A 13,968-nucleotide genomic window follows, 5' to 3' on the forward strand; every position below is an offset into this window, starting at 1 on the left:
AAAAGAAGACTATTAAAACCGGAATCGGTGTCATAAGCCGCTCCACCCGCGTTCCCCCTTCAAACTTTGTCCAAGCTGGAATATTATTTTATGAGACCAATTTCCCAAGATCCCTCTAGCTGCTTTGTGAAGAGCTTTACGGCACTGTTTTGCAAGATAACTGAGAGAGAGAGAGAGAGAGAGAGAGAGAGAGAGAGAGAGAGAGAGAGAAGCTGGACCAGACTAAACTGTCTCTTTAGCTCCATTCAATGGCAAACTGGCTTTTCATCTTGCTCTATTCTCTCTCTCTCTCTCTCTCTCTCTCTCTCTCTCTCTCTCTCTCTCTCTCTCTCTCGCTCTCTCTCTCTATTTTTCCCAGCCTCCCTCTCCCCCTCCCTCGCTTCCCCTCTCGTTTTGAGTATTTGAATTTTAATGAGCTTTTCACCTTTTAAGCAGAAGACTCAGGCTGGATTTCTCCATGAAAGTAGGGGTGAGTTCTCTGTCACGTTTTGCACAATTTGTTTCAACTCCCAGAGTCCTTCAGGGGGTTCGGGGGGCTTTGAGTCAGTAATGTGATGTTTCACTCCGCACGGCACAGTCTCCCCTAATGAAATCAGCTGAAGGAAAAACAATCTCTCTGGAGACTCGGAGATGAGCAGTATCACAATCACCACAGGACGCCCAGAGTCCTGCGGAGGGAAATGAGCGTGTCTCCCTTTGTTTGAAAGTGCGGCTCAGGCCCTGTTCACGTGTGGCTACGAGTGTTTGTGTGTGTGGTTCTGTGTGTGCATGTGTGCGCACATGGCAATGGCATGAGGGTCCCATCAAGGGGGATTAACTCACCCCATCGTTTGCCCAGACACTTTCGGGCCAGAGGGCGGGGTGGTGGGGTCGAGGGGAGACCTACCTGCCAGTCCACTCTCCTGCTTGGGGCAAATTCCTTTGGGAGGCGTGAGCAGCCTTTCGTCCTCCTCCTCGGGGGTCACCTGGATTCCGATTTCGACCGGCTCGGCCGCCTTCCTCAGCTCGGAGCGCGGCGGGGATGGGCTGCGGCGCTCCGAAGCCTTGTCGTAGCAGCTGTGTCCGGTCGCCAGGCCCTGGCACTGTTTCTTCTTGTGTTCGATGAAGAGCAGGATGTCGCCCAGGGGGAAGGTCTCCTGGCATTGGCCGCAGGTGAGCAAGTCGTGGTCCCCCAGGCCGGGCGGCAGGGGTGGGACCAGGGCGGACTCCAGCAGCGCGTGCGGGGGAGGGGAGAGCTCGCCCATGGGAATGCCTGGATCCACATGCTCGGAGTCGGCTGCAGGGAAGGGGCAGAAACAGAAGAATGTCAGCGGGCACCGCCAGCACCTCCGCCAACTAGTTCCCCAGCAGGGTCTTAGTAGAAGCCGTACTTGCCCAGATTTTAACACGCACACACACACACGCACACAAACACACCCCAAAAAAAGCGACTGGAACAAAGTAGCAGGGAAAACTGAGATAAAACACAAATTATATGAAACTCGAGACCTAATCGTGATTTTTTTTCTCTCTTTCTCCCCCCAGGTTCAGAACCAGGTCATGCAAGATTTAGTTATTCAGCAGCTTGTTAAAACGCAGGGAGCAAAGAGCCGAGGCCAGTTTTACAATTCACCCCTGTCCCATGACAGTCGCTCTAAACTCCGAGAGCGGAGGATAAAACGAGACTCCCCACTTAATCATCCTGCCGGCCACACACGCGGAGCGGCACTCCAGCAAGCTCGGTCCTGCTCTGGGCCAGATCCTGATAAACATCCATATGTGGGGCCAGGACCCAACCACACGGCGGTGTTATTAATACACAAGCCAGCACTCGCGAGGCTGAGAGCAAGAAAAGGCAGGGCAGCCCGCGGTAGACAGAGCGAGAGAGAGAGAGAGAAAGAGAGAGAGGAAGAAAGATTGAAGAGAGACAGGGGAATGCGAGAGAGACGAGAAATAGCAGACGAAAGGAGAAGGCGGGCAGGGGGGTGAGGGAGGGGCACGCATGGCCGCAAGAGGTCGGCCGCAGGCGCGCGAGGCTGCGCAGATCTCGGGTCGCCTGCTGTCACCTGGATAAACAGGGAACGGCGGGGAGGAGGAGGGAGTAGAAACCGCAGACGCACCGGACACCCCTTCGGTCCTCGTCGCCTCCATTTTGAAATATCAGCCCACACCTCTCAGCGCACGGCCACAGCCAGGCCTCTAGCCGGGACCCGCTGCCTGCTAGAGTAGCTTCATCACAGTCAGCAAAGGTCCCTGACGAAGCTCTCCCGGGACCCGCAGACCCGACAGCTCTGTTGATGTTACGTGTGACAGCTTATCCTTGTGCCATACTAATCATAAGATCTAGACAAACACCTTTCTGACTGCCACTTTGCACTGCTCGGCTTCCTGTCGCCGCTTTCAAGCTCGCACGGCTCCGCCACGCTGCATGATTTGCTCAAAAAAAAAAAAAAAACGAAAGAAAGAAAATGAAAAAAAAAAACCTTCCATAGCAACACCGTCGAGCTCCGCGGCCGATGAGCAGGTGGGGAACTTTGACGCGCACATAAATCTGAGAAGCGAGGGACGTGGACAAATGAGCGAACCGTTCGTGTCCGGAGGAGTTTTCCAGGCGAGGGCCGCTCCTCTGGAATGTCTCCGGCAGAAACGAGGGGCGGAAAGCAGGGGTGCTCGGCGGGAGCGCTCGGCGGTGAGGCGGGCCAGTCCCTGGCCCGTGTTCCCACAATGCACTGGCCACCGCTCACATCGGGTGTAGGTGTGTGTGCGTGCGTGTGTGTATGTGGGTGGTGGTGTGTGGTGTGTGGTGTGTGGGGGGTGGGGTGGGGTGGGGTGGGCGGAGAGAACGACAACCTAGGCAATCACTCACAGGCCAGACACATACGATCCACATGCACTAACGGAAAAACGGAGACGAGAGGACGCGAGTAACGCAGGTAGCCATGTTTCCGTCTCCCAGGGGACGCGCCTCGTCCCTAATTTTAGATGATAAATTGCAAGCAGCCTGCGCATCCGTCTGCAATTTGTCTGTGGTCCAAATTATAAACGCAGACAGATTTGTAACGTCAACCTATGAAAATACGGCCCTGAACGTACCATGAGCAAGCCTATATGTTAGGGCTCATGTGAATTATACGGAGTGTAGGCATAGAAGCAGGACGTTTGAACAGTACCGTAAAGCATACATTTATTCAATTCTAAACATCAATATAAATTAGTAGTAGAAGTAGTATTTCTGTGGTGCCTGTTGTTTTTTCGACAACAGCAACAGTAATCTGCTTTTTGTCTTGGCTGGCTTGCCAGTAAGAACTCTGTGACAAAGGCCCAGCCCATGATGGGGAGCGTCTTTCACTAATCCAGTACGCACTCGCAGACACGAGGAGAGACCCCTCCAGGCAAAGTCAGGCCATCTGCGCATTAAATTAGCACTTCATCCACGGAAATAAATACACACAGAGCCGCGTGTATTTAGCAACTGCAGATATCAGTTTAATATATACTGTGCTATGAGACGGTCTGCTCACAGCCTAACCATTTGCTCTCCCAACAGATCATTTGAATGCTTTGCATTTGTTTTACTGTCTTCGATATAAGCATCCTTTTGCCTTTTGATACAGTAAAGATAAGCAAGAAATGGGATGACAAAATTGCCCACTAGACAGTTCCAGAGATATGCACAATGTGCACATAAATAAGGATATATGTGTAAATACATACATGTGCATTCGCATATGGGAACATACACACATCTCAGAGTGTGTTTCTGAATGCATTTGCAATACACCCTGCCTTCACTGTGTGTGTGTGTGTGTGTGTGTGTGTGTGTGTGTGTCTGCGTGTGTGTACATCCTGGGAACTTGCAGCAGCAGAAAAGCAAATGCAAGATAAGAGTGTGGTCACCCCCGCCCGAGACGGTTTACAGACGCTAAAAAAAAAAAAAAAAGGGTTCTCCATAACAAACTCAAAGCACATTTCTCTAAACGTGTAATCAACTCTTACTATTAATAAGCGGGTAAATAAAGCGATTATGAACTGTCCTACGGCCAGAGGGGATGAGGCAGAGAGAAAGGGAAGGCACAGTGGTGGTAAGCATTAGTTTAATGTGTCACAGGTCCGGCGCAGGCCTGAACCACACTGACAGCAGGAGAAAAAACCTATAGCCCTGTAAAAAAAAAAAAATGTGTGCAGTTCAAATTCTCTCACTCCCTCCCTGTCTCCTCAGTCCCCTCCCCCTCCCCAACCACAGGAAGCACACCGCTAGCATGCAGCGCTGTCACTATGCACTTTAAAGAGTGCGTACTCCCCGAACGCACATGTATGCATACACACGCGCACAGACGCACACCAGGCTCACACCAGGTGTTATAATCATACACCGCAGTCATGCGCCAGCTGTTAACAAGCTGACGATATAACGTGGGGGAAAAATAAAAAATAAATAAATATCTTTATGATCTAACTACATTTTGGGTTTGTGCCTTATCCGTTTTGCTCAATCTGAGATGAGAAAGTGATCCAAGAAAGCGTCCTTCCACCAGTGTGTGTGTGTGTGTGTGTGTGAGAGAGAGAGAGAGAGAGAGAGAGAGAGAGAGAGAGAGAGATTCCTTTGACTGGTCCAGCCAAACCTCCCTCACTCACTCTTATCCACCAGCGATAACAATGCTGTCACCAAGGTAACATTACAGCTCATCATTTTCTCTGATCCCTCAACAAATACTCCACATAATTCTATCAGGGCCACGGAAATGTCAAATGTTATTTGTCTTTATTGAGCCCTCTCCAGCAGCTAGGCAGACAGAAGGGGGTTTGGAAAGAGCCTTAAAGGAAAACAGCTATCGCCGCCATCCGCTATAATATTTAAAACGCGCAAAACACACGCGTCGGACCGTCTCGGAGTTAATACAATTCTTTCTAAAATATAGTACAATCCCCTCAAAGAAAGCTATCTCACGGTTGCTTCAACCACGTAATTAGTTGAACGCTACGGCGTTAGCAGCGTGCGGCCGCACTTAGTCATAGGCCGTGCTAAATGATAGATGTGACGATGTCCTCATTTACCTAATAAGGCTGGATGAGTCAGAGTTGTGCTCTAATAGGCTTTCCGTTGCCGGTGTAAAGAACAAAACCAAGGCAAATTGAGCATCTAAAAATGAACAAAATCACAAAGCGCCTCTTAACGTTTCCATTTCGGATGGGAACAGCACCGTTGCGCCGCTCCTCTCATTTCTCAGACCCACGTAAGCCTTTTGTGCGGCTGAATGAGGGGATGAAATCGCCGCTGACAGGTATTCCACGGATCAGAGTACAGTCGGGCTTTCCGTCCGAAAAACCGACAGACTCCTGCGTGACGTAACGAGGCCCGGTACGCCCTGGAGTTGGTGAACTTTCGCTCGGCCCTTGCGGAGAAGATGTCATCTCACAAATCCTCCATTAACACTCTCGACTATCCGGCAGGGATGCAACCAAATGACTGAGGTCGGGAAAAAGAAAATATTACAGTAAGCCACTGAGACTAAATCTGATAACATTGAAACTTCACACGTTTTCTGTTTAGCATTCGGGCTCTTAGGGGCTAATTAGACAATACACAATATTTGAGGGATTTCGGATTGTTTTTTACTAGGTCCATACATTTCTCCATTTAAATCCTGAAAGCCTTTGTATTGATGTCCAGATATAAAGATCTTCCCAGTTCCAATTAAAGTAATTCAGAGCACCGTGTGTGCTGAGGGGAAACTGAGTAAAGAATGAAGGCCATAGAAAAACTTGAATCAAACAATGTAAGATGCAGTTTACTGTTTGTGCACTGTTCTCCTCATTGTCTCTTCATCTCAGACCAGCCAGAGCCTGAGAGCTGGTAGATGGGATGATGACTGGTGTCTTTAGTGTGAGATTTTGCATTACGCAAGCCAATATCCCACAAACACCCCGCAACCCCCAAACCCCCCCTGTTCACGTGCAGAGGCCCGCCCCGGGGAGCCCCACCAGCCCGGAGCGAGCCGGCAACGGGAAGACACCGCATAGCCGTCCGACGAGCCACGTTAGGGAAGGGGCTCTCTGCTCGAGCGGTGGGCCTACAGATGCGCAAGCGAACAGAGGCGGTGGAGAGGCGACGGTGGGAGAGCGCCCCTCCCTCCTACGCATCCGTCACGTGTGCGAAGCAGCACAGCCGCCCGGCGAGCGAGCGCTCATCAAACGCAGCCATGCTGTTCGCAGGAATCTATCAGGAATTAATTAGAGTGTCATTATTCTGTAACCCACATAAGAGGACGCTGGCGCACGCACCCAGTCGAGCAGCTCGGCACCGCTGGAGCAGTCTCTTCACCGCTCGCCCCTCTGCTGAAGTCTCAACGCCAGCCTTGATCGTGTCTCTGGGTGTCTGTGCTACCTCCACAAGGCAAACCTCGAACACACAGAACACACACCCCAGAACAGGGCCCAGGGCCAGCGAAGGAGAACCAGCAGCATGTGAAACCCAAGGCCGGCGAAACCAACGCGACGTAGGCCCAAGCTCGCACAGAATATCACCGAGGAAGCTCGGTGGCCACGTCTTGTGGCGGAGCTTTATGAGCGAGCGCAAAAACATGTTTGGTGTGGGTTTAACTGACCTTGTAAAAATGAAAAAAGGGAGGGGAAAAAATCACATGCACCGTCACTGCGGGCGTCTTGTGAACGTGCGGCCTAAGTGCGTGCGCAAACGAAGCCGAGGACGGGAGGGGAGCGGCGCGGCTGGGAGTCTAACGGCGGACCACGCGGTCACGGCGAGCGTCCGCAGCGCTTGGGTAATTAAAATAAAGACCAGAACGGGGAAAATGAGTCTTCTCACAGGTAAAATGAGATTAACACAAAGATGTCCAGTGGGAGCCAGTCTGAGCATCGCTAACCCTGTATCAGGAAATCTCATCAGGGAGACATTACCTAATATTTTCACGTACAGAGAGAGGAAGAGGGAAATCGCAAGCATATCGCTCCAGCAGGCACCGAACACGTGAGGCTAGTCTACAGCCGAACCAGCCCCAGTTCCTACTCACGGAGCTCCCAGCATTGCAGACGTGCCTGCAACAAAATGCAGGCATACAATGTAAAGGAGGCAACCTCACAACAGCAGAGGCTGCATTTTCTGCTCTTTAATATATGTGCACTCAAACCTTTTCAGCTATGCACTTAAACACACATGCACACACACACGTGCACGCGCGCATGCACGTGCACGCTCTCACGTACGTGTGCGTTCAGGAGGCCGCGCGTTTCCACGCGCAGGGGTTCTCAGACTTAAGCCAGCTGTGGGATGTCAAATGTCTGGGCCACTATTAAGGGGCCCCGCGACTCATAAATCAAGCCACAAAAAAGCACGCACGGACATCAGCGCACTCTCCTGAGCCCGGCCGAGAGGACTCCGCTGCCAGGTATTTCACGCTGACGGATAAGCACGCGCTTCTTCACACAACATCAGAAAAACACACACAACAAACAACAATAACAACAGCAAAAACGCATTCTCCCGACACGCAGACAAAAGCACCTGAAACCTAGAGGAGCAAATCTGCTAGCATATTAATCAAAATCTCAAGCCGACGTTCTGTCCATTGTTACAGGGAAGAGTCTCCTTTTTTTACATCGCAGACCCACATTTATTTATTTAGATAGCAAGAACAATAGGGCCTTAGTCCAAAATGTCCCTAAGTTTCAAGCCCACTTCATCATTTTACTCCCAACACTTCAGGCATACAAACGAGTTGCTCTCCACCTGCATGGGTGTGGAAATATCTACACTTTAATGGATATAAGCTTAGGGCCCTACATTTGAAACATCTGAATTATTAAACATTGGTGCGTATATACTTTGCTTACTGTTTTCTCATCTCTTAGAAGGACGCTTTTAGCGCCAAATTTAAAAGAAAAACAAGAACTCTACAAAAAGAAAGAGGAAAACAAAAAAAAAAATAGAGCGAAAAAGAGGTGAGTGAGAGAAAGAGAAAGATTTTCAGTCTTGGATGACCAGCTGCTGCCTTAAGGTGCTGACAGTTTGATGTAAACATGTGCGTTAATGGTAATATCATCTGAAAACTCTACGCAGACTCGTCAAAAGCCGATGCCCCGAAGTTCAGTCAGCTTACCCACTCCCACCCCCACCCCCTCCCAGTACAGAACATTTAGGAAATATGGTTTTTACAGTTTTTTCACAACTGCTCGCCACCCCCCTGTGACAGACTTAGAGCTCCCCCTAGCAGGTCAGAGATAGCACACCCATACAGAGAGGAGATGATGTGCTCTACACGCAGCCATGAGGAAATAATGAAATAACATTAGCACTGTACTGCTTCATCCTGGCAGTCAAAAGCAAAACATTCCGAACAAAGATAAGTTTGGGCATATTACGGAATGCTCTTGGAAGTGTGTTTTATGCTAAATTATTCAAAAAGTCTCTCTAGATACTTCCTGTGTCTCTCAGCTACAGACTAGCCATGCAAAAGGTGCAAAGTATAAATGGTGCACCTTTCGGTCTTCAACCACACCTTTTCAGCGCATTTTGCTAGCTGAAAATTCGCACATCTGCCGGTGCCTGTGTCAATAACTTGGATAACTTTCAAACCATAAAATTACTACCAAAGGCAACGCATTACGGTAAATGTGAGTCCTTTAAATGTTCCTCAGAACATTCACGAAACAAGCTCAGAAATAATATTTATTATAACACAGGCATTGAAATCTCAACCACACCTAAAATTCTTCATTTCTATTCCATGCCTACATGTACGGCAGTACACAGCTGGAGACAGCAAACAGTTTCTGAAATGGATTTAATGCAAAAATACGAATCCTGAGAAAGAAAATGAGTTTTGCGGTACAACTTTAATACGCTGCAGCACACAGAAAGCCTCCTTAGGTTTTCACCTGATTTTCTTCATCTGAGGGCGACATCTGCCAACTGACTTTTGGATCTATTTTAACTACACTGTGCCACAGCATCGGAATGCGAAGGAGAAAAAAAACAAGTATGTAAATCTTGAAATTTGGTGTAAAGATGATATTCATCCACATTCTGTTGCATTCTACCATTCTAAAACAGTTCATCATTTATTAGAAATGTGTCAAAAGAGAAGGGTCCAAGCATGCTGACAGTGAATCAGTGGCATTAAACACATTCTTTTTCTGTAAATAAAAAGAAAGCAAAACACAAATACATAACAATTTTAGTGTGACCTTTGGCTGAAACTGTATAGGCCTTTGTGAAGTTCCTAAGATACACTGACAAACATTTGAGGGAAACATGTGTATTGATCATTGAATCACACCACACTGATAAGCAAGTGGGCTGGATCTGTGTGTGTGTGTGTGTGTGTGTGTGTGTGTGTGTGTGTGTGTGTGTGTGTGTGTGTGTGTGTGTGTGTGTGTGTGTGTGGTGTGTGTGTGTGTGTGTGTGTGTGTGTGTGTAACAAAGTAGCACACAGCCCTAGGCTAAGCTGGCAAAACTGCTGGTGTGCTGAACTGCAAAGTTTGCAGTCACTCATGTGAAAACACATATGAATTAGCTTGCTACTGAAGCTCTCTCTCACACACACATACAGAAAATGGCTTTTCACTGACACGAGGTGATCCACCAGAGTCATGCGGTTAAAAGATTCTAAATACCGCAGAATACATGCTGACTACTACACAAAACACTCACAGACACACTGTCTCCCTCTCACACACAGACACGCACACACACACGGATACACACTGCACTCTAAAGATGTCCCCATAAAGAGTCCATGCCATTTCAACCTCATCCACACCTTAACGTCTAGCTAAAATGGGCCTGACTGCTCTTCAGAAACAGAATAAAGAGGAAACACGCATTTCAAGATACGCTTCACAAATCACTCTGTACAGACACTTTGTTATTTATCCTCTGCTTGCTCTCTTCAGGCAAACTTTAGCTGCAGCAGGTTCAAACAATCCTATACACATACACACACACACACACACACACACACACACCCATACACACACATTGAGTGAAAAGAGAATGCATTTTGGGCATAAAAAAAATGGCCACCTTGACATAGCTTGGTGTAAGTATATATGGTCGTTTTAATAAAACAACATTTGTACACCTCGCGTACTACCAACAGACATTCGTCACATCTGTCACGCATCTTTCTCTGTTGTGTATGTGTCCCTCTCTATATTTTACAAATGAACTTCTTATGGTGAAGAGTGAACACTCAGGAAGAACAGGCACCCAAAGCTTAGATGCGTATCTGCGTCCCACCTGGCCAATGGGACCCTGACACAAAGGAACACAACACAGATTGAGTTTTCATTCGTTTCTCTGGTGGCGAAGGCCTTCGTGCTTCTAATGAGAAAACACATGTAGAGTATCAGTATCTGAGGTGGCTCTCTCCTTACCTCTCTCCCTCAGAAAAAAGAAAAACAAACCCTCATGTCCGTTTTGGTAACTACTACAGTGCGTGTGTACCTTTGTATGCATGTGTGTGTAAATGAAGGCCAAATTAGTTATAGTAGCAGTGTACAGAGTGAGATATAATGCCATGAGTCATGGAACACATTACTGTAATGTCAGATCCACTAGACCATTCTCATGAACACAAACATGAGCATATTCAGACCAGGGCACACGGCGACGCCACATACATATATGCCATGTGTGTGCTAGTTTCTTTTTTTTTTAAGTCTATGAACGATGCAAATTAGCTAATAGAACATGCACTAGAACATGTGAAGCAATGTTCACTCTCGTTCCTAAACTGTACAGGAAAGCTAAGATGGCCATGAAAGCCTATAGCGAACCAGCACTAAAAAATATTTGACTATCTATTACCACCGCTGTCCAGGAGCATTGGAGCAATTCAGAGATTGCCTCCTTCAGTAATCAGATGTGCTTGAAAACTAACAATTAAAAAAAGCAGGAGGATTTTTTTTAAGTATCTACACAGCCATCACGGCCATATGTTTACAGTAATGATTAAGCCGTTAGTGAAAGAATGGTGTGTGGGTGAGAATGTGAAGATCTACACAACACAAAGCAGATTTGGGTTGCATTACATCACTGCCCTTTATAGTGATTTAGCTGGATTAATCTTGAAGACTAGGCATAACACTTTTTTAAAAATCTCTGAATTACTTTTTATTTTTACCTCACATAAACTACAAGTCAAAAATAAATAAAATTCACATAAGTTGGTCCAGTAAATGTGTACCTCACAATTTTGTCAACAATAAATCGTAGTTGAAAATGAATATTGTGCAGATATTGTACAACTCGGTTTTGGTTGGTTTGTGTTCTGTTATTTGAAAGAGAAAACTTGGTGAATCAATACGCAGAGCTTTTTTCCTCATGAAATGTCTCTCTCATAGCCAGCGGCTCCTCGTCTACACCTTCCCCACGCGTTCGACTGCCTCTGCCGGGTCCATTCAGCTGTGAAGCCCCAATCACCAGCCTCGGTGCTCTTTGTTTTTCACAACGGCTCGACAGTTTGCAGGATTTAATAATCAAAGTGATCTGGGCTGTTGCACGAGTAGGCCTGATTGCATCGACTTCTTTCTAGCAAATGCCCCTGTTGCTTCATTTCAGGTGGCAAAACTAGTCGGTTTACGACTGTAAAAAGAGAGAAAAAATAAATGCACTAAAAAACGAACTAGACGAGTGTCTTAAGGTTGAAACTTAGGTGACTGCGGCGCACTTGTGCCAGTCATGCAGACTGAAGGAGAAGTCTAGAAGCACGTAACCCACCTTGGTAGGGCTATTCAAAGTCTAAATACTAAAAGTAGCCAAATGACATTGAATGCAGTCGGCATGAAAGGGGTGCAGGGAACCTCACGCTGAGGGCATTCCAAGTGCCGACAAAATCTTGCTCTTGTTACGGAAGATGGAGGAAAACCATCTTTAAACTATGTTAAACAGCACACTCGTGGAATACGGTGACTTAAACGATTCGCGACAGCCTAAATGAAAGGTCGTGCAGAGTGAGCAAATCAGGCCTCCAGCTCAGTCGCACCTATGCTGCAGGAAAAATATCGATAAGATGCAATAATGTAGCCTGTACGTGTGTAGCATGAGACGGAATCCGACTTCTCCTTTTTAACACGACGCTCCCTGTTTAGCATCTAAATAAAATCCCTATTTTACGATGATCCACATCAGATAAAACTACTTCTATGGTGTACAGCATGTCGTCTCCATCAGCGGCGCTGGGTAAAAAACACTGACGGATTTCCATGCTAAAACTGAGTAACTTAATCTGGGTCCATGAAAGCGTCACTACACACAAGCCTTGAACGCGTTTATTAAACAGAAGCCGTTCTTGAAAATTAAGCTGCTTTTAAACTGACATTAACTTAGCACAAAAACTGAGACCAGCTAAAAACAGGATATTCAAAGACTTGACTATTGCAATATGATGCAAGAATAAAAGGTATAAAATAAAATTTGACGAAGACTGGTTTGATTGTTGCAGTTCTCTACGTTTACAGTTTATTTTTCAAATTTCCAGACATGTAATCATTCGAATCATCTTTAAAATGTCTCATTGTTAAACTTTAGAAAATACCCTAAAACACCTAAAGTGTGAAATCCCTTGAAAGGCTACCCTACAATTTTCCCAAGCAAATCGTGGTGCACACTTAACAAATCCCCTAACAGCTAAGCGTTTTAAGGACATTAGTCTGCTACCTTCCCGCGTGGGTCACTCGTGTCTTCCCACGGATCACAAATACGCGTGCAGCTGCGCGTGTACCGTCATAATAGCAGGGCAACAGCTCGCGACGAAATCGCAATAATAAAAAAAGGAAAATCCTCCTAATACACTGGAATATATAAGAACCAAAGCAGGTAAAGTACTTACGTGTTATAATTTCTCTCTGTGACAAATGCTGTGGGTTTCCCTGCTTACGACGGGACATTGCCCTAGCATTTACACTGGCATCGCCCGGAGACCTGCACAAGGAATGGTCGGCTTGCTTCCTTCCGTGGCTAGCACTTTTTTTTGTTTGTTTTCTTCAATAACTTGTCCCGGGACTTTTAAAGAATTGGTACAGCACCGCAAATCGAGTCGTCGGTCGGCTTGATATAGAGGTCCTTGGATCAGAGAGACGTGTCGTTGCGCTTTGGGTCTCCAGTCTCCTCTGGCTCCCGAAGACCACAGCTCGGATAGCGCTCAGTGTATCAGTGACTCACGCATTGGGCTAAAGAGATAGGATGAGTGCAGTTTGTCCGAGGACATAAATCTAAGGGGGAAAAAATATCCTTGGTGTTGTACGCCCTTGGATGACAATTCTAAATCAACCAACGCGAATGTCTCTGTACCTTTGAAATGTATTCAGATCTGCCCAGCGCGTTTTGACAGGTAGAGAATGCTCCGCGGTCTCACTTGGTCCAGTCTACAGCTCTCGCATATATGAAAGATTATTTAGTTTCTGTAATAAGGTGAAAATAAATTAATCATAAGACTAAGGAAGAATGAATCCGATTTCTTCTTGGAACTTGGAGTTTGCCAAGCGCTGGACACCTCTTCTCCCAGGACGCTGGCGCTTGCCTACAGCATGTTATACCCGCTACTTCTCAGCCTCTCCAACTCTCTGCTCCCCTTGCTCTGTTGTGAGTAGACCGGGGACATTGGTTGCCACCTCCTTTTCAAATAAATGAAGACCTATATGCTTCTTTTTTTTCTTCTTCTTCTTCTTCCTCTTCTTCTTCTTCTTTTCTTTCTCTATGAAGATGGCGGAGTCCTGCTTCTCCGGGAGCTCTCTGTCTCTCTGTGGCGAGGGCTGCCTCCGTACAATGGGATAAAATTCAAGTTCAAGTGCGGACGTGACGTTAAGTCTACAGTGGGAAAGAAAAATTGGAGACTGCAAGAGCACTGGGGGCGACTAGTGGTGGCTTTTCACAACTATCGGATCACCAGAACAGCGGTAGAGAGTGTGGACATCGAGAGCCGCTGTCTTCCACACACAAGAGGACTGGCGAGAGCAGCTCTTTTCCCAGCG

The 13,968-nt window shown here is 47.0% G+C and overlaps 1 protein-coding gene across 2 annotated transcripts in view; it reads right to left on the reverse strand.

The window, feature by feature from the left end:
• Positions 1-13,709, reverse strand: part of bcl11ba (BCL11 transcription factor B a) — a 47,816-nt gene extending 34,107 nt beyond the window's left edge. For both annotated transcript variants that reach the window (XM_081721840.1, XM_081721839.1), the window contains exons 1-2: positions 12,828-13,709; positions 883-1,276 (exon numbers count right to left, since the gene is read on the reverse strand). In XM_081721840.1, coding sequence (XP_081577966.1) covers positions 883-1,276; positions 12,828-12,885 — 452 coding nt within the window. In that variant the 5' untranslated portion in view covers positions 12,886-13,709. The remainder of the gene's footprint in view (positions 1-882; positions 1,277-12,827) is intronic.
• Positions 13,710-13,968: the final 259 nt, after the last annotated feature.

This window comes from Electrophorus electricus, chromosome 10 (genome assembly GCF_041902795.1).
Source record: "Electrophorus electricus isolate QZ-2024a chromosome 10, ASM4190279v1, whole genome shotgun sequence".
NCBI lineage: Eukaryota > Metazoa > Chordata > Actinopteri > Gymnotiformes > Gymnotidae > Electrophorus > Electrophorus electricus.